The following is a 19,881-nucleotide window of genomic DNA, read 5'->3' as shown; positions in this document are numbered from 1 at the left end:
TCCAATGAACACCCAGGACTGATCTCCTTTAGGAAGGACTGGTTGGATCTCCTTGTAGTCCAAGGGGCTTTCAAGAGTCTTCTCCAACAGCACAGTTCAAAAGCATCAATTCTTCAGCGCTCAGCTTTCTTTATAGTCCAGCCTTGACCAGATGGACCTTTGTTGGCAAAGTAGTCTTTGCTTTTTAATATGCTGTCTAGGTTGGTCATAACTTTCCTTCCAAGGAGTAAGTGTCTTTTAATTTCATGGCTGCAATCACCATCTGCAGTGATTTTGGAGCCCAGAAAAATAAAGTCTGCCACTGTTTCCACTGTTTCCCCATCTATTTGCCATGAAGTGATGGGACCAGATGCCATGATCTTAGTTTTCTGAATGTAGAGCTTTAAGCCAACTTTTTCTCTCTCCTCTTTCACTTTCATCAAGAGGCTCTTTAGTTCTTCACTTTCTGCCTTAGACTTGTCCTAATTTATAAAAGTAAAGTGTTACACCAAACACCTTAGGTGTGTTGGTTCACAAACATTGCTTTAGATTTTAGTAGGACAGTAACAATGTATTCATATTCCTGGATCCTAACTAAAGATTTTGAGGCTTTTATATTATTCCTTAAGTATTTCAGTTTATATAGTGCTTCTATGGTTTTTATATAGAAAAGCCAGCAATCTAAACGCAAATTCCTTTTAAAATATGAATTATTTCAAAGTGCTTATGTAGTGGGATTCTTCTTATCCATTTAGTTGGTAGATAATTCACTTTTATGTAATTTAAAGCACAACATCCAAGCTTATGATTTTAGAGTAGGATGAGATTACATATGGTAGGTATATTTCAAGTATAGAACTATTGGGGAAGAGTACCTTACCCCCACCTGAGTTAAATGAATAATGAGGGTAAAGGAGATTTACTACTGAACATGGATTATCAGTGTTCTCTGAATCATACTATAATAAAATAATTCTAAAACCAGGGAATATAATCTTTGATTTAGAAGACAGGAATCATGCAGGAGTGCATCTGTGGTTCTTCCCTGTAAGTAGTCACAGTCATTGTTTAGAATGGTGGATGTGGAAGATGTTCCCATCTCAGCTATGATCTGCTAATGTTGATTGTGACTTTGTACTAGATCTTGTGCTGGCCATTGGCTGAGGATATAACAGGGAACACTGCAGACATGACACTGTCCCTCCAGGAGCTTATCATATAAGAGGGAGAATACCAGGGAAAGATCAGACTATACCGACCTTATTTTCTTGGGCTCCAAAATCACTGGCAACCGACTCCAAAAGCTATGGTTTTTCAAGTAGTCATGTTGGATGTGAGAGCTGGATCATAAAGAAGACTGAGCGTGGAAGAATTGATGCTTTCAAATTGTTGTGCAGAAGACTCTTGAGAGTCCCGTGAACTGCAAGGAGATCAGACCAGTCAATCCTAAAGGAAATCAGTCCTGAATATTCATTGGAAGGACTGATGCTGAAGCTCCAGTATTCTGACCTCCTGATGTGAAGAGCTGACTCATTGGAAAAGACTGTGATGCTGGAAAAGATTGAAAGCAAAAGGAAAAGGGGACAATAGAAGATGAGATGGCTAGATAACATCACTGATTTAATGGATACAAATTTGAGCAAACTTCAGGAGATAATGGAGCTTTTCGTCCGGTAGTCCATGGGGGTCACAAAGAGTTGGACACGACTTAGCCACTGAACAACAACAACAGTGGGGTATCCTGAGAAGTACTTTAAAAAATCTTGGTTCTACTTTGTTTAAATTCTCATCTGTTAGGGACCTCCCTGGTGGCTAACACTCAGTGCTCCCGATGCAGCGGGACCAGGTTTGATCCCTGGTCAGGGAACTAGAGCCCACATGCTGTAACTAAGAGTTTGCATGCTGCAACTAAGGATTCCTGCCTGCCACGACTAAGGCCCTGTGCAGCCAAATAAATAAAAATATTTTTAAAATTCTCATTTGTTTCTTGCATGAAAGTAAAATATATACTAAGGAAAAAATGGTCATAAAACAGATGTTTGTAGAAACAGTGATTTCTATGTCACGTGTACTGCCTCTATAACTTGGTATAGGTGCCCATTTACTAGAACAGAGTTGATATGCTTACAGAGGCTTTTAATATGTTTCAGGCTTCACCTTGTGGGGCTCAGAGTATTCGTGGAACTGGAACGCAGTAGACGTGGGGCCGAAGAGAGACATCGTCAAGGAACTTGCAGTTGCTGTTAGGAACAGGACTGACCTGCGCTTCGGGCTGTACTACTCCCTTTTTGAGTGGTTTCATCCGCTCTTCCTTGAGGATGAATCCAGCTCGTTCCAGAAACGACAATATCCAGTGTCTAAGATGCTGCCCGAGCTCTACGAGTTAGTGAACAAGTATCAGCCAGAGGTGCTGTGGTCAGATGGCGATGGAGGGGCCCCAGATACCTACTGGAAAAGCTTAAACTTCCTAGCCTGGTTGTACAATGAGAGGTGTGTGTGCTACTAGACTGCTATTGTGACATTCCTAATAACTGTATAACATTAGTTCCTGCTTTTTGAAATATTCCCCTTCAGGCTTGTTTGTGCCATGGGGAGAAAATCATTATAAATAATGCATATTAGATATATCAATATTTACTCAAAATTTCAAGAGTTACAAGAACACTGGAATATTCTTAACAAGAATTAGTTAGCAAGAATATTGGAGTGGTTTGCCATTTCCTTCTCCAGGGGATCTTCCTGATCCAGGAATCGAACCCATGTCACCTGCAGTGGCAAGTGGATTCTTTACAATTGAGCCACCTGGGAAGCCCTAAGAGTTACAAATCAGGAGTCAAATAAAATATAGCTCAACAGCCTGATTTTGAATTGAGACTAAAAAAAAAAATTACAGCATCAAGAATTCTGAAGACTAATTTTTAGGTCCCGATTTTCATCACCTCTCTGGGGCAATGCTGTTTATCCATCACTGTTCCTCATGATGTGCTTTTCAGTTCCTCTGCTTCTTCACATCCTCTTACCTTTGATAATCTTTGCTGCTTGGACGTCACCCTTGTCTGTCTCCTCTTTTCCTTCATCGTCAGCATGTCACCTCTTCCTGTTCTTTCCTTTTGTTTTCTAGCATGTTCCAGGCTGCCCCATTAGAACAGGGAGCTCTGACTAAGCTCCTCCATAAGGCTCACACTATATGGACCAAATTGATATCTGTATCTCGAAGTACTTGGTATTGTGCTATGGAGTTAGGGAGAGTCCTGCTTGTGTTCTCTGGGCCCACAGAGGACGCACAGACAAATGGTCTGGAGAGCTCTTGGTACATAACCACAGTTTCTCTAGGTATTCCTTTCCAAAAGGAAATACTGGGAGTCCTCCACTTCAGTTTGTGAACCAAAACGATCCCCTCTAAATGGAGAAGTGCAGGAGGTACCACCTGCTGTGATGAATAATACTGTGGGAATGTTTTATGCCACAGAGAATTCCATTCATAACAGTCAACTTTGCTAAGATGTTTCAATATTAGGCACAATTAGAAAGAGACTAGGGGAGAACTTTTAAATAATAGTAAAACTCAAAAGTGCTGTGTGTGCCGGGCATACACAGGTGTTTTACATAGATTGTGTCAGTCGCTCAGTCATGTCTGACTCTTTGTGACCCCATGACTGCAGCCCACCAGGCTCCTCTGTCCATGGGATTCTCCAGGCAAGAATACTGGAGTGTGTAGCCATTCCCTCTTCCAGGGGATCTTCCCGACCCAGGGATTGAACCTGTGTCTCCTGCGGTGGCAGGAGGCTTCCTTACTGTCTGAATCACCAGGGAAGCCCAAGTTCTGTTCTATAACAGATGAAGAAATTGATTATTCAGAGGAGTTAGGTAATTTGCTCTAGGACAAGGAGCTTAGCAAGTAACAGGCCAGGACTACAACTTCCTCAGGTCTAGTTTACTTCAAAATCATGGGGTTTGTATTATATTCGACCATGGTTATTTTCTAAGAGTGGATTTCAGTCAGACCTCTTTTCAGTGACATTGCTTTTGTGTAAATTTTTTTTACTTAACAAAATCATCCTTTTCATTTCAGCCCAGTTCGGGACACAGTGGTCACCAATGACCGTTGGGGAGCTGGTAGCATTTGTAAGCACGGCGGCTACTACACATGTAGTGATCGTTATAACCCAGGACATCTTTTGCCACATAAATGGGAAAACTGCATGACAATAGACAAGTTTTCCTGGGGCTACAGGAGGAATGCTGGAATCTCTGACTATCTCACAATTGAAGAATTGGTGAAGGTACAGTAAAATGTCTGGTGACCATTGTGGTAATATTCGTAATAGTGTACACGTGTGAGAATTATGTTTTCTAAACTGTATAGCTTAACGGCCTGTAAACACAGGACATGACTCTTTTTCTATGTGTGTTCTCTTAGATAGTGATTATTGATCGAATTGTTTTCTTCCTCTAAGAACTATACTTATTCTTAATTTTTAAGCAACTTGTACAAACAGTTTCATGTGGAGGAAATCTGTTGATGAATATTGGGCCCACACGAGATGGCACCATTTCTGCAATTTTTGAGGAGCGATTGAGGCAAATGGGAATCTGGCTAAAAGTCAATGGAGAAGCCATCTATGAAACCTACAGTTGGAGATCCCAGAATGACACTGTCACTCCAGACGTATGGTAAGTACTATTTGATAGAAGAAGGCATTTAACATTTCTCAGAGATAAAGAGAACAGTATAATAAAGAGGAAATTAGATGAATGCCCACCTATACAAAACATTTTATTTACTTAAAATCAGCGTATTTTAAACACTTATTATTTATCAAGTTGAGCTGAAATTATCTCTAGATTCCTCCTAACAGTGGAGAAATTTTAGGGAAAATAAAATTTCTTACAAAAATTATAGATAATTCAGAAAAAAAAAGTGCTGAGTGGTTAATACAAAAGAGACTTTTGGTTTAGTCAGGTAAATTCTAACTTTTACAGGTGTTACATCTCATTAAGCTAGCAGGAGGTGCCATAGGGCAGGAAAAATATATTCTAATAAATTTAAACCTGAACTTTCTTTAAAATTCATTATCTCAACTGGCTAACTTTTAACTAGTATCTCCTATAAAAGCATATGGTGGTTTCTGATGTAGGATCTTAACATATTACAAATAAGAGTAGTCCTCCCTGGTGGCTCAGACTAAAGAATTCCCCTGCAATGTGGGAGACCTGAGTTTGATCCGTGGGTTGGGAAGATCCCCTGGAGGAGGGCTTGGCAACCCACTCCAGTGGAGACTCCCCATGGACAGAGGAGCCTGGCAGGCTGCAGTCCATGGGGTCACAAAGAGCTGGACATGACTGAATGACTAAGCACAGCACAGCACATTATTAGTGAAGCTCTAAAAGTTCACCTTGTGTTACCACCAAAGCGAGTATAGCCAGATCAAACATATACCAAAAGATTAGACTAAATAATCTTCTTTGAACTTATAACTTAAACTGTCAATTCACTGAAGAAAATTAAGTAAGGCAGTCGACACAGAAGCAGCTAACTGTAGAATTTTAGAATACTGGATCTGGGAGAAGCCATAATGAGAATTCAGAACCAATCTTTCATTTTACAGAGGCTAGTTTTAAATTTGGTTTGAGAATTTGCTTCTGTGTTTATATTTGACTATGAGTATGTCTGATCTGGGACCTGACAGTTATTAAGCATTATTCCATTAAGTTTTCTTTCAATAAGTAAAGATAAAAGTCAAACTACTTAACAATCCCTATAAGGCTGTTGCCTGGCTGCACTGCACTGAGCCCAGCTGGCCACTCTCCCTGGCTCATCAGAGGAGCTCTCTCCCCACAGATTCGTGTGTGTTTCCCCTCCTTGCTGCATCTTTAGATGGCTATCTAGACTCCCAGGACCATCTTTGAAATCCTTTGAGCCCTGGCTCCCTATTGTTGTCCCCAGAACTTAGTTAATGTTAGTTGCTCAGTTGTGTCCGACTCTTTGCAACCCCATGGACTTAGCCCACCAGCCTCCTCTGTCCATGGGATTCTCTAGACAAGAATACTGGAGTGGGTTGGCAGAACTACTCTTCATATAATTCTGATTGTCTATTCACAGCTCTTCTAATTTGCCGGCCCCTCAGTTCTTGGGCTTCCCGAGAGATGCTAGTGGTAAAGAACCCACCTGCCATGCAGGAGACTTAAGAGATGCAGGTTCGATCCCTGGGTTGAGAAGATCCCCTGGGGGAGGGCATGGCAACACACTACAGTATTCTTTCTTGGACCATCCCATGGACAGAGGAGCCTGCAAGCTACAGTCCATAGCGTTGCACAGAGTTGGACACAGCTGAAGAGACTTAGCAGGCACGCAGCTCTTGTACTTCCTTCTTTCTAGGGATCCTGTCCCCTTCTTTTGGTCGTAACTTAGACCTTGCACTTCCAATATTTGTACTCCCTTCATGATCTCAGTCTGAATCATCCCACTGTCTAACTCCCTCCTCTCGTATTTTAGTTCAATTCAGCTTCCAAACAGCTCTTTAGAGACAGTGAAGGTTGAAACAATAATTCATGGCCAGTGATTTAATCAATAGTGACTAATGCTGCTGCTGCTGCTGCTAAGTCACGTCAGTCGTGTCCGACTCTGTGTGACCCCACAGACGGAAGCCCACCAGGCTCCCCCGTCCCTGGGATTCTCCAGGCAAGAACACTGGAGTGGGTTGCCATTTCCTTCTTCAATGTGTGAAAGTGAAAAGTGAAAGTTAAGTTGCTCAGTTGTGTCCGACCCTTAGCGACCCCACGGACTGCAGTCTACCAGGCTCCTCCATCCATGGGATTTTCTAGGCAAGAGTACTGGAGTGGCTTGCCATTGCCTTCTCCGAGTGACTAATGAGGCCACCACAAAAAACCAAAAGAATGGGGTTCAGAGAGCTTCTGGATTGGTGGCAGTGCCGGGAGAGTGGGACACCTGGGGAGGGTGTGGAAGCCCCCTGCCCCCTACCCCTTCCCAGATACCTTGTCCTGTGAGTCTTTTCCATCTGGCTGTTCCTGAGATATATCCTTCTATAATAGATCTGTAATCCAGGAAGTAGAATTCTGAGAGCTGCTCTAGCAAATTAGCTGAACTCAGGAGGGGGTTGTAGGAACCTCTGATCTATAGCCTGTGGGTCAGAAGCCCACATGATGATCCGGACACGTGACTGGTATCTAAATTTGAGGAGGGGGCAGTCTGGTAGGAATAAACCCTGACCTTTTGGAACCTGACACTGCCTCTGGGTAGATGGGGTCAGAATGGAGTCCAACTGTAGGATGCCCAGCTGGTGCCTGAGAACTGCCTGGCGGTGTGGGAAATTCTCCCCCAACCACAAACTACACTGGGACTGCAGTCAGAATCCTTTTGGGTGCTTTTTATTGCTACCATGGGGCTATTTTTTCTTCCCTCTATTAAAGAAAACATTGGTAAATATTTACTAATTATCTCTGGAAGATAATTCTGAACCTGTCCCATAAATAATGAGAAATATTACTATGCATTATTTTTTTCTTAACCAGGTACACATCCAAACCTAAAGATAAGTTGGTCTATGCCATGTTTCTCAAATGGCCCATATCAGGACAGCTCTTTCTTGGTCAGCCCAAAGCTACTCTGGGGGCAACAAAGGTAAGAGGGAATTTTGTCTTCATTGTTCCTTTAAATTGCTGACTAGAACATCCTGAGGAAGACATTAACTTTTACCTTCAAGGTGAGCCTGATATGTATTCCATTTACATCTCATGATAGTAATTTTAAAATGAGCTTTATCAATGGCAATGTTTGGCAAAAACTGTCGAAAATTTTGTTTCATTCCCCAGAAAACCAAGCCTATAAAACGGTTACATCATCTCCATGGTTATCAATTAAAGTATCTTCTCCAGAGTCATGCTAGGTTATTCAGGTTCACTGCATGCATCCAAAAGACTCTTTTCATAAAACTGGAGTTCAGATTCTTCCCCTGACATCTCACCCCAGAACACATCTGAATAAATGTAAGATGTCATGGCCCTACTATTTTAAATTCTTAAAAAATTTGGAGGTTAAAGGTTAACCTTCCCTGCTGGCTCAGCAGTAAAGAATCTGCCTGCCATGCAAGAGATGTGGGTTCAACTGAGTGTTTGACTCCTGGGTCGGGAATATCCTTTGGAGAAGGAAATGGCAACACACTCCAGTATTTTTGCCTAGGAAATTCCATGGACAGAGGAGCCTGGTGGGCTACAATCCATGAGGTTGCAAAGAGTCAGACAAGACTGAGCGACTAAACAACAAACACAAAAGGTTAATCTAACAGCTGTGGACATCAGCTCTGGCAATGAGTTCATTTTAATATATTTTATAACTTATTTTTAAGAAAATAAAAATAAAATTTTTTTTCTTCTCCTTAAACCATTTTTCCATGTTTCATTTCTAACACTTGTGGCTGATCTGGTAGAAAAGGAGATAAAGAATCCAAATCTGATGTTTTTTTCAAATCTTATGTTTGACTGCAGCTTAGAGGCCTGGGCATAACATTATCTTTTTATTTTACCTACGTTCTCTTTGTTGTTTAGTTGCTCAGTCATGTCCATCTCTTTTACAGCCACACAGACTGTAGCCCACCAGGCTCCTCTCTCCATGGGATTTTCCAGGCAAAATACTGGAGTGGGTTGCCATTTCCTTCTCCAGGGGATCTTTCCAACCCAGAGATTAAACCAGCTTCTCCTGCACTTCAGGCACATTCTTTACTGCTGAGCCACCAGGGAAGCTTTGGCCGCCATTAATACTGTTATTTGAATGTTCACAGGTTTTGTTTTTGTATTATTCTACATGATAAACAAAGTTTATCATGGTTCAAAATAACCACAAATATATAGAAAACTACTCATTTAAATTCATTTTGTGTAAGACTAAGGATATAGAACAGTTAGAGTAATAATTGATTGCACGCACGTACTGTTGAGTAGTGGAGGTTACTGGACCATCTGGGGAGGGAGGGTGGCTGGGTAAGGAAGGTGAGCCTTTCCCTGAACATCCTGTGTCAGGGCCAGGCAGGCCTTAGTTGTGCAGATTGGTTCAAGAGTAGTTTTCTCTACTCTGACACTATTCAGTCTATACGATTCTTCTTCAAATCCTGTACGCTTTCGAGAATAATAAAGGAGCAAGAGAGATATATACATGCATTTGGATAATAAATTAAAGCAGCTTGTGATCCACTGAATTAAAGTAAAAACAACGAATCTCCTGTCTACATTGCTCTTTAAGAAATATCAACTGCTTCTTCCCAATACAGTGAGGAAGTCAGAGACAAATATGGAGACATTTATGTGTATGTTTTAAATTTCAGGTTAAACTCCTGGGACACGGACAGCCCCTTCACTGGACACCTTTGAAGCAAAATGGCATTAAGGTAGACCTGCCTCAGCTAACCATTCATCAGATGCCCTGCCAGTGGGGCTGGGCTCTAGCACTAACTAATGTGACCTGATCTGCAGTAGAGTGCTTCCTGATGCAGTTATATCTAAGACTAGAATGTATATCAGGTTTCTGTAATTATAGCACATGGAGAAAGCAAATGTAAAATTGGCCAAGAATTTCCCAAATTACCCACATAACTGTTTTAACTCTCCAATGCACTTTGCTATTTCTCTTCACACTGAATTTATTTCCATGTGTGAATCAGAGGTGGGGATCTTTGTTGTAGTGAGAAATTGGTGGTGGTAAGGACTGAATCATGTCTAATGCCAAATTCACATTTTGAAACTCTAAGCCTCAGTGGGGCTTCCCTGGTGGCTCAGCAGTAAAGAATCCACCTGCAATTCAGGGGACATGAGTTTGATCCTCGAGTTGGGAAGATCCCCTGGAGAAGGATTGGATTTGGAGATTTTAAAGAAGTAACTAAGGTTAAATGAAGTCATCAGGGTGGGACCTTAATCCAATATGACTGGACTCCTTATAAGAAGAGAAAGAACACAGATGGAAGCACACAGAGGAAAGACCATTTAAGGACACCGTGAGAAGGTGGCCAACTGCAAGCCAAGAGCCCTCAAGAGAAACCAAACCTGCTGAAACCTTGGGCTTTCAGCCTCCAGAACTGTGAGAAAATAAATTACTGTGGTTTAAGCACCCTATCTGTGGTATTTATGACAACTCGAGCAGACTAATAAGGGCTTCCCACGTGGCTCAATGGTGAAGAATCCACCTGCCAGTGTGGGAGATGCTGGTTCAATCCCTGGGTTGAGAAGATCCCCTGGGGAAGGGAATGGCTACCCACTCCAGTATTCTTGCCTGGAAAATTTAATGGACAGAGGAGCCTGGCAGGCTATGGTCCATGGGGTTGCAAAAGAGTCAGACACAACTTAGTGACTATACAACAATAACAAAGCCTAATACAGGGTCATAGGTATATAATAAATTGGACTTAACGTTTATGCTTACAGTAACCGTCTTTTTATAAAAAATTTTTGTCTTTTTTCTTCATGGTAATAAAACTGATATATTTACTATAGATATTTAAAAATATATAGAAATGCCTAAAGACAAAATCATTAAGGTCACCATTATTAAAGTTTTAGTATTTATTCTTCCAGGGATTTTTTGGGTGGAGGCAGGTGAGGGTGTAGGATTGGAGGTGTGGGCTTATTTTTGTAGGTGGGCTAATTTGAGGTCCAATTTAAATGAATAATTTTTTTTCCTGTATTCATTTGCCTTCAAGCAAATTGAAGTTGAAAACCTATCTGAACATTATTGTCTATTCAGATTTTCCCTAAGAATTACGCAAAAATACTGATATTGATGTAAATTTAAAGAAACACTGATTAAAGAACTCATTTCCTTTAACAATAGATGTTCCACAAGTTTAGATCTTTAGTTGAAGTGCTACAGGCTCCATTTTGTTACGTTAATCAAATGCAGATATCTCATTGTTCCCTGTAGACACTTCAAGTAGAGAGGGAAGTAAAACACTATTCACATTTATTTTCCAAAATCATCTTGAAGTTGAAAATATTTTAAAAAATTATTCATTGCTGAAGTTTCTACAACTACCAAAATTTTAAAACCACTCTAAAGTATTGACATGAATAAGTACTTTAAGAGTTCTAAATCCCAATTACCATTTTATTAGAGGTCCAATAAGGACAGATTTACATGATCCCCAACACTCAACTAAGAAAAAGCAAAAAAAGGGAAAAAATCTCTGAGTTAGAAGAATCTTAATATAAAAGTGAGGTCATCTGAAGCAAATAGTTTTGAGACTAAAATCTCTCAGTCATTTAAATTCCTACCTTGTCCATAATGACCTTTACAAATAGAGCATATAGAGGGAAAATGGAGCTATTTAAGTAAATTATAATTAGATATAGGGTTTAGTTAATGGGTAGCTATGAGGAAGCTAAATGATAAAATACCGATCAGCATTCAGAGGTGCTGATAAAATGCTTCGCTGCTGCTGCTAAGTCACTTCAGTCGTGTCCGACTCTGTGTGACCCCATAGACGGAAGCCCACCAGGCTCCCCTGTCCCTGGGATTCTCCAAGCAAGAACACTGGAGTGGGTTGCCATTTCCTTCTCTAGTGTGTGAAAGTGGAAAGTGAAAAGTGAAAGCGAAGTCGCTCAGGCATGTCCGACCCTTAGCGACCCCATGGACTGCAGCCTACCAGGCTCTTCCATCCATGGGATTTTCTAGGCAAGAGTACTGGAGTGGCTTGCCATTAACCATATATTATATATGGAACAGAATGAGACATCAAATTTAACGTATATCTTGCTTATATGTGAAATATACTGCAAGTGGGACTTGTAACAAGGATTTTAAAATAGTCCATCAAATTCTTAGAACTATCATTGGTATGAAGTGCAAGAATTATAGTAAGGCTAATTAAAAATCAGATCTCTCATTACTTATTTTAAGCCAATAGTTCTGTTAGGTAGTTAGAATAGGAAACAGGAGTCCAGGATGGCAGTGGCTAAAAGACAAGAAAGAGAAAAGCCCGCAAAAATAGAACAAAGGAAGGTCCCAGGACCTCAGGTAGAACAAACAACACTCCTGGCTAGCCCAGTTTACATAGGGCAGGCCCAGGGGAAGAAAAAAACATATAAAAAGAGGAGCCAAAGGGCTGGGGGTCTCTCTAGCTCTCCCCCTTGTGCTGGGATGCTTTTCTCTTCGTCTTTGGGTTGACAGGTCCTCACGCCTCGAAGATGGATTTTCCTGCTATTATCTAAATAAAATAGAACTGTAACACGGAGCTGTAACACTGATTTGTCTGAGAGCTATAACATGGTCTGTTCAAGACCCGAGAGCTATGACACGCTGAGGGCTTTAATGTCCGTCACTCCAAATCTTTGTTATGACGAGACAGAACTGAGGAGCATACACTCGCCTGACAGTTCTTATCCCCCACAACTGATTCTTTTCCCAGAGTTATTATATAGGCACAAAATTGACTTGTTTTAAATTTCAGTAACATTGGATTTTTCCTTAATAATGAGAGAAATATTGAAGGCAAGCAAAACTAGATTGTTAGACTGGATGTCACTTTAATAAGATTTTATCTCATTTTCTTATGAGTGCCATATTGAAAGAACACAATTACTTTAAAAGTTCAGACTAATCAAATAAATGTGAATAAGGGCAACAGAAAGCAAGACAGATATTTTGCTTGCTGTTCATTTTTGATTTTGTAGGTAAAAGACTGGGTTAGATAAAAACCTTCCTGTCTAACTTGCAAACAAATAATTGTTCATATCGAATTTTTATATATACACAGTAACAAACATATTTATACAAGTTTGAAGGAGAAAGTATAATTGTTTTAAGTAATCTCCATTTAACCAACTCACTAGAGTAACAGATGCTCTCCATTTTCTTGGAAAAGAATTCTAACTGACCCCTGGGCAAGATGCAGGCTTTCACTTAGCAGGCTTCTGTCTGGCACATGCTTCACCTTGGTTACCACTTGCTGCAATCAATTTGAAAGTGAATAGTGAAAGTCGCTCAGTTGTGTCTGACTCTTTGCGATCCCATGAACTGTAACCCACCAGGCTCCTCTGTCCATGGAATTCTCCAGGTAAGAATACTGGACTGAGTTGCCAATTCCTTCTCCAGGGGATCTTCCTGACCCAGGGGTTGAACCTGGGTCTCCAGCATTGCAGGCAGATTCTTTACCATTTGAGCCACCAGTAAAGCCCATGTAACAGGATATGTTTACCGCCAGTTAGCTGAGTTTGTTACTGCAGTGGGTTGAATAGTACTCCCCAGTAAATCATACCTACTCAAAAGCTCTCAAAAACTACTCAAAAGGCTTCTCTAATAGCTCACTTGGTAAAGAATCCACCTGCAATGCAGGAGACCCTGGTTTGATTCCTGGGTTGGGAACATCAGATGGAGAAGGAATAGGCGGCCCACTCCAGTTTTCTAGGGCTTCCCCTGTGGCTCATCTGGTAAAGAATCCGCCTGCAATGTGGGAGACCTGGGTTCAGTCCCTGGATTGGGAAGATCCCCTGGAGAAATGAAAGGCTACCCACTCCAGTATTCTAGCCTGGAGAATTCCATGGACTATATAGTCCATGGGGTCATAAAGAGTTAGATACGACTGAGCGACCTTCACTTTCACTCAAAAGCTCAGAATGTGATCTTACTTAGAATCAGTGTCTTTGTACATGCAATTAAGAATTAAGGTAGATCTGAGTTAAGATCATAGTGGACGTGGGGTTGCAAACATGTAGATGACCACATGAAGATAGGCAGAGACTGGAGTTAAGCTGCTGAAAGTCAAGGAATATGTGGGGCCACCAGAAGCAGGAAGAGTCAAGGAAGGTTGGAAGGATTCTTCCTTGGAGTTTGCAGAGGGTACATGGCCTTGCTGACACCTGAACTTTGGGTTTCTAAGCACCAGAATGGTAAGAGAATAAATTTCTGTAGTTTGAAGCCACACAGTTAGTGGTAGTTTATTACAGCAATTCTAGGAAATTAACACAGTCACCAAACTGATTATGTTTGGTAATTTATGATAAATTTATGTTTTTATCATTTACATGAACAGAAGAAATGAATGTAAAGAGTTGTAGTTTCTGTGAAAAAAAGTCGAATACTCTGGAAAAGCTAGATGAAACAGTGTTGCTTTCCCCATGCCCAATTTAAATGTATTGGTTAATTATCGGTAAAACAGTTCTAAAAGACTGACCAGAAATGTACTAAAAATCCACAAGTATTCTACAACTATATAATGTAACACATACGATTTGTATAAGACAGAGAATGCTTAGAAGCATACCTACACTGCAAAGGTAGAAAGGACCTGGATCCTACATTAAATAGCTGGCAAATAAAGATGACTTGTACTTTAAGTTAAAATATCTAAGAATATATGTGTTATTTAAAAAATGATATCCTGCTTTAAATGATGTTTTGGATTAACCAAACAACTAAGGGGTCCAAATAAAAGGGCACCTACTGTTCAATTAGAACACAAATTTATAATGTCTAAGGCCAGTTAGCTTCAAATACGTGTGGTTTTTTACCCTGTCATCTCTACAACTGCCACACCTCTACAGATGCAGATGATTCCAGGTGATAATTTTCTGATGATCAGCAGTCTGTCCTTACAAAGTCACACCTGTTCAGTCTCAAAATTTCCTTGTATGAAATTCTGGGTTAATTCTGCTGGAAGAGATGCATGTTCTATTACACACACATTCACTCATTTTCCAAAAAACACAGTTTCCCGCCATCCTTTTAGAAATTACATCATTATATTCTGACAAATTTTGAAAAGAAGTATGTGTTCTCCTCTCTACTTTCAGTTCAGTTCAGTCCAGTCGCTCAGTCGTGTCCAACTCTTTGAGACCCCATGAACCGCAGCACGCCAGGCCTCCCTGTCCATCACCAACTCCCAGAGTCCACCCAAACCTATGTCCATTGTGTCAGTAATACCATCCAACTATCTCATCCTCTGTCATCCCCTTCTCCTCCGGCCCTCAATCTTTCCCAGCATCAGGGTCTTTTCAAATAAGTCAGCTCTCCGCATCAGGTGGCCAAAGCATTGGAGTTTTAACTTCAACATCAGTTCCTCCAATGAACACCCAGGACTGATCTCCTTTATGATGGACTAGTTGGAGCTCCTTGCAGTCCAAGGGGCTCTCAAGAGTCTTCTCCAACACCACAGTTCAAAAGTATCAATTCTTCAGTGCTCAGCTTTCTTTATAGTCCAACTCTCACATCCACACATGACTACTGGAAAAACCATAGCCTTGACTGGATGGACCTTTGCTGGCAAAGTAATGTCTCTGCTTTTTAATATGCTATCTAGGTTGGTCATAACTTTCCTTCCAAAGAGCAAGCATCTTTTAATTTCATGGCTTCAATCACCATCTGCAGTGATTTTGCTGCTGCTGCGTCACTTCAGTCGTGTCCGACTCTGTGTGACCCCATAGACAGAAGCCCACCAGGGTCCCCCGTCCCTGGGATTCTCCAGGCAAGATCACTGGAGTGGGTTGCCATTTCCTTCTCCAATGTGTGAAAGTGAAAAATGAAAGTGAAGTCGCTCAGTCGTGGCCGACCCTTAGCGACCCCACGGACTGCAGCCTACCAGGCTCCTCCATCCATGGGATTTTCTAGGCAAGAGTACTGGAGTGGCTTGCCATTGCCTTCTGTGATTTTGGAGGCCCCCAAAATAAAGTCTGACACTGTTTCCCCATCTATTTGCCATGAAGTGATGGGACCGGATGCCATGATCTTAGTTTTCTGAATGTTAAGCTTTAAGCCAACTTTTTCACTCTCCTCTTTCACTTTCATCAAGAGGCTCTTTAGTTCTTCTTCACTTTCTGCCATAAGGGTGGTGTCATCTGCATATCTGAGGTTATTTGATATTTCTCCCAGCAATCTTGATTCCAGCTTGTGCTTCTTCCAACCCAGCGTTCCTCATGATGTACTCTGCATATGAGTTAAATAAGCAGGGTGACAATATACAGCCTTGACGTACTCCTTTTCCTATTTGGAACTAGTCTGTTGTTCCATGTCCAGTTCTTAACTGTTGCTTCCTGACCTGCATACAGGTTTCTCAAGAGGCAGGTCAGGTGGTCTGGTATTCCCATCTCTTTCAGAATGTTCCACAGTTTATTGTGATCCACACAGTCAAAGGCTTTGGCATAGTCAATAAAGCAGAAATAGATGTTTTTCTGGAACTCTCTTGCTTTTTTGATGATCCAGCGGATGTTGGCAATTTGATCTCTGGTTCCTCTGCCTTTCCTAAAACCTGCTTGAACATCTGGAAGTTCACAGTTCACATATAGGTGAAGCTTGGCTTGGAGAATTTTGAGCATGACTTTACTAGCGTGTGAGATGAGTGCAATTGTGCGGTAGTTTGAGCATTCTTTGGCACTGCTTTTCTCTGGGATTGGAATGAAAACTGACCTTTTCCAGTCCTGTGGCCACTGCGGAGTTTTCCAAATGTGCTGGCATATTGAGTGCAGCACTTTCACAGCATCATCTTTTAGGATTTGAAATTACATCATTATATTCTGACAAATTTTGAAAAGAAGTATGTGTTCTCTCTACTTTGACATCTAGTTTTGTCTGTTGTTTTTTTTCAAATATATTTTAGGCATAGATTCCCTAGCAGTTGGCTTCAGCCCTAACCTGGCCTTAGACATTACAATTCATTTTCTACCTTCTCCTATTTAGCTATATGTTATATGTTGAAGGAACACAAAACAACATAAATGATGCTACTGAAAATATAATTAATATAATGATGATACGATTAATTTCTTTCTGTCCTAGTTACCCATGTAAAGAACTATATATATACTAGAACAGTGAATTATTTCTTTTTAGAAGGAAATGATATTTTTCTAAACAAGTACGTTAAAGCATCAATTGCTTGTTAAAAAAATAAAAACCAGTGTAATCTCCAAAAATAACAGCAAAAATGCTATGGGACAAATAACTTAATAGCTGTAACACTCAATAAAACCATATTTTACTAAAATATTTTATTGTAATAAGATTTACTGTGCTCAAAATCAATACAAAGTAAGTTATAATTATTTACATACAAATAAATGAAATTATGTACAGTAGTTAATGATAGCTGAGTAAACAGCATCAATACAATGTTCGCCTCTAAATCAGTATGTAGGTTCCTAAGGATTGTTAACAACAGTAAAGAAAAAAATTGCTGATCATAGTTGTTCCTTCTTATTTTTGGCCGTGCTATGGCATGCAGGATCTTAGATTCTCCCGCCAGGGAACAGGGATTGAACCCGTGCCCCCTGCAGGGGGAGCATGGAGCCTTAACCACTGGACCACCAAGGAAGTCCTAATCCTAGTTGTTAAATTAATTGATTTCTATTAAAAAAGAAAGTTCTCAAACAGGCATATTTAAGACAAAGTATTTATCCCTTTGACGATTAACTGGAGAAAAGTCTGATTCTCTCCTGTACACTGCAGTCCGGTGAAATTTAAGTCCAGTGAACTTTAAATAGCAGTTTTGCCAAACTTTATATCTACTTCCCAAACAGATATTACCTCAGTATTAATGTCAAATTATAAAGTATTTACATTATTTGACTTGGAACTAATATCCATGATGTAACAAACTATTAACAATTCTGATATTTGTACTGTATACACTCAGATATGCCCACAAAAACCAGTCTGTTGATGGCTTTAAAAAAATATATTAAGATGCCAAATAAATCTATTTTATTATGAAGACTTTGATTAAGAATATATTTTTATTAGACATTATGGTAACAAATCATTACCCTATATATAGTTGATTTATTCAGTGCATTTTTTTTAAAAAAGTAACTGAATTCCATTGTAGCTGTTCTTGAAGGAAAAAAAAAATCATTTCTCCAGTTGTTGAGGAGTACTAAAAGCCTCGTACACATTAGCAGCAAAGTCTTTCACTTGCTCCATCATTAAAAGATCCTAGCAAAGATGAGAATAAAGCATTACAGTTTGTAAAAAGAACAGATAATCTGAACTCATTTCTGCAATCAAGCAACAAATTTAGCTCAAAGTTTTGTGGCATTAAGGCCAAAAAGAAAACCATTTAGTGAAAGTAGTTTCTTTTATAATAAATTCCTGGAGATATTTATTAAGTTCTTGTATGAGAGACAGTGGGTATGATAAGTATTCAAGTGTGGCTCGTCAAGAAGAACCGCTTACTGATGAAGGCAGAGACTTTTATGAAAATGGACAAAGATAAAGTTAAGGTATAAATGCCAGAACTTAACTTTTCCCCCTCACACTAAGAAGATCCAAAATAGTCTTCAAATGGATCTGTGTGTGTGTGTCAAATGCTGGATAAGTATCTGCTGAATAAATGATTACAAAAATATATACACACATACATAATCAACCACACATATATACCTGAGAACAGGAGTTCTTAAGGGATTTGTTAATGTAGATAAAGAAAAAATTACATCTTGTTTTCATTAACCTTTAACTGAAATCTAGCATTTCTTTCAGCTGTGTATGTAAGCAACAAACTCACAATAGAACCTGTGAGTTGGCCTTTAGCAGAATTCAGACATTTTTATATCATATGCTAGGTAAGTTATATGAACTGTCATTTTAAAAAGTATTTTGAAACTGTATGCAGTTGGTTTTCATTAAAACCTACATATTTTACAATATACACTTATGGGCATTATTCTGAAATGTCCATAGGCTTCCCCAGAGAGTGAAAGGATCCATGGCAACAGAAACCATTATGTGGTTTATGCTGCCGGGTGAGCAGCAGAGAAACAGGAAGTGAAATCCTTGATGGTCTCTCTTAAGCATCAGAAAATCCAAGTGAGCTTAGCAAGCCTTCATCTCACAAATTCATAGTTAAATTCTCTGTATACCACATGGCACTTTAACCCACAGAAATCATAATTTAAAAAATTGGTGGAGGTCTTGTCAATTAATGGTCTAGTATATAAACAATCTACATCCAATGATACTAAGAAAATTTATTAATACTAAGCATTAGTATCAATGATGTTTGTACCTTTTATTTTCATTCTCAATTATAGACTTTAACATAGTATGTAAATTATTTAAGCACCAAAGCTGGTGTTGTATTAGGTGTGTGTTAGTCACTCAGTCACGTCCGACTCTTTGTGATCCCATGGGCTGTGGCCTGCCAGGCTTCTCTGTGGAATTCTCCAGGCAAGAATACTGGAGTGGGTAGCCATTCCCTTCTCCAGGTGATCTTCTCAACCCAGGGATTGAACTTGGGTCTCTTAGACTGCAGGCAGATTCTTTACCATCTGAGCCACCAGGGAAGTCCCGGTGTATATATTATGCTACTCATCGAGATGAACAGCTTACTGATGAAGCCAGAGATTTTTATGAAAATGCAGAAAGGTAAAGTTAAGGTTTAAATGCCAGAAGTTACAACTATTTTTTTTACAGTAATATGCACATAAAAATTAAAAGAAAAAATATTTAAAACTTAAGTGTTCAAAAAATTTTGAGCTAAAATTAAAATTAAATTAAGTCACATGTGAAGGACGAGCCAATGACTCTATACAAGAGAAAGGAAGAATTACAACCCATAGCCTCATGGCTCTTCACGTTCTCAAGCAGAAAACCAGAGTTACTCTAATTTGAGATAAATATTACCAAGAAGATACTATCTTTACACTTAGGCCTAGAATCTCCCTATTCTCACTGCACATTATGGCAGTAGTTTGGAATTGAGGTGTATTGCGAGTAGTTTATTGCTGGTTATACAGTTTCCAAGTTTGCAAATAACTTGGGAAAAAAAGTTTGGATTCAAAGCTTTCTTTTAGTAAAATCTGTCTTATTCAATGTATTCTATTATAAAATGCTTTCCGAAGAAAGGAGATGGAGTTATAGGGAGATGAATGAAAAATTTAAATAACCTACTGAGTATGCAGCTTTTAATG

The 19,881-nt window shown here is 39.7% G+C and overlaps 2 protein-coding genes across 5 annotated transcripts in view; one reads left to right on the top strand and one right to left on the bottom strand.

Moving 5' to 3' along the window:
• FUCA2 (alpha-L-fucosidase 2) overlaps positions 1 to 19,881 on the top strand; it is a 37,760-nt gene that overhangs the window by 10,650 nt on the left and 7,229 nt on the right. For 2 of the 3 annotated variants that reach the window (XM_088840795.1, XM_088840796.1), the window contains exons 3-7: positions 2,130 to 2,469; positions 4,052 to 4,262; positions 4,463 to 4,653; positions 7,513 to 7,621; positions 9,318 to 9,380. In XM_088840795.1, the coding sequence (XP_088696921.1) occupies positions 2,130 to 2,469; positions 4,052 to 4,262; positions 4,463 to 4,653; positions 7,513 to 7,621; positions 9,318 to 9,380 (914 nt within the window). Of the gene's footprint in view, positions 1 to 2,129; positions 2,470 to 4,051; positions 4,263 to 4,462; positions 4,654 to 7,512; positions 7,622 to 9,317; positions 10,097 to 19,881 lie in introns of those variants that run through there. The other variant, XM_055433181.2, reaches the window with a different exon arrangement.
• The window catches only part of PEX3 (peroxisomal biogenesis factor 3), a 32,565-nt gene continuing 29,627 nt past the window's right edge, over positions 16,944 to 19,881 (bottom strand). For both annotated transcript variants that reach the window (XM_088840797.1, XM_055432949.2), the window contains one exon: positions 16,944 to 17,905. In XM_088840797.1, the coding sequence (XP_088696923.1) occupies positions 17,822 to 17,905 (84 nt within the window). In that variant the 3' untranslated portion in view covers positions 16,944 to 17,821. The remainder of the gene's footprint in view (positions 17,906 to 19,881) is intronic.

Source organism: Moschus berezovskii, chromosome 10 (assembly GCF_049115385.1).
Source record: "Moschus berezovskii isolate FMDL1 chromosome 10, NW_MosBer_1.0, whole genome shotgun sequence".
NCBI lineage: Eukaryota > Metazoa > Chordata > Mammalia > Artiodactyla > Moschidae > Moschus > Moschus berezovskii.
Note: the sequence above shows the minus strand (reverse complement) of the source record. Positions and strands in the feature narration are given on the sequence as shown.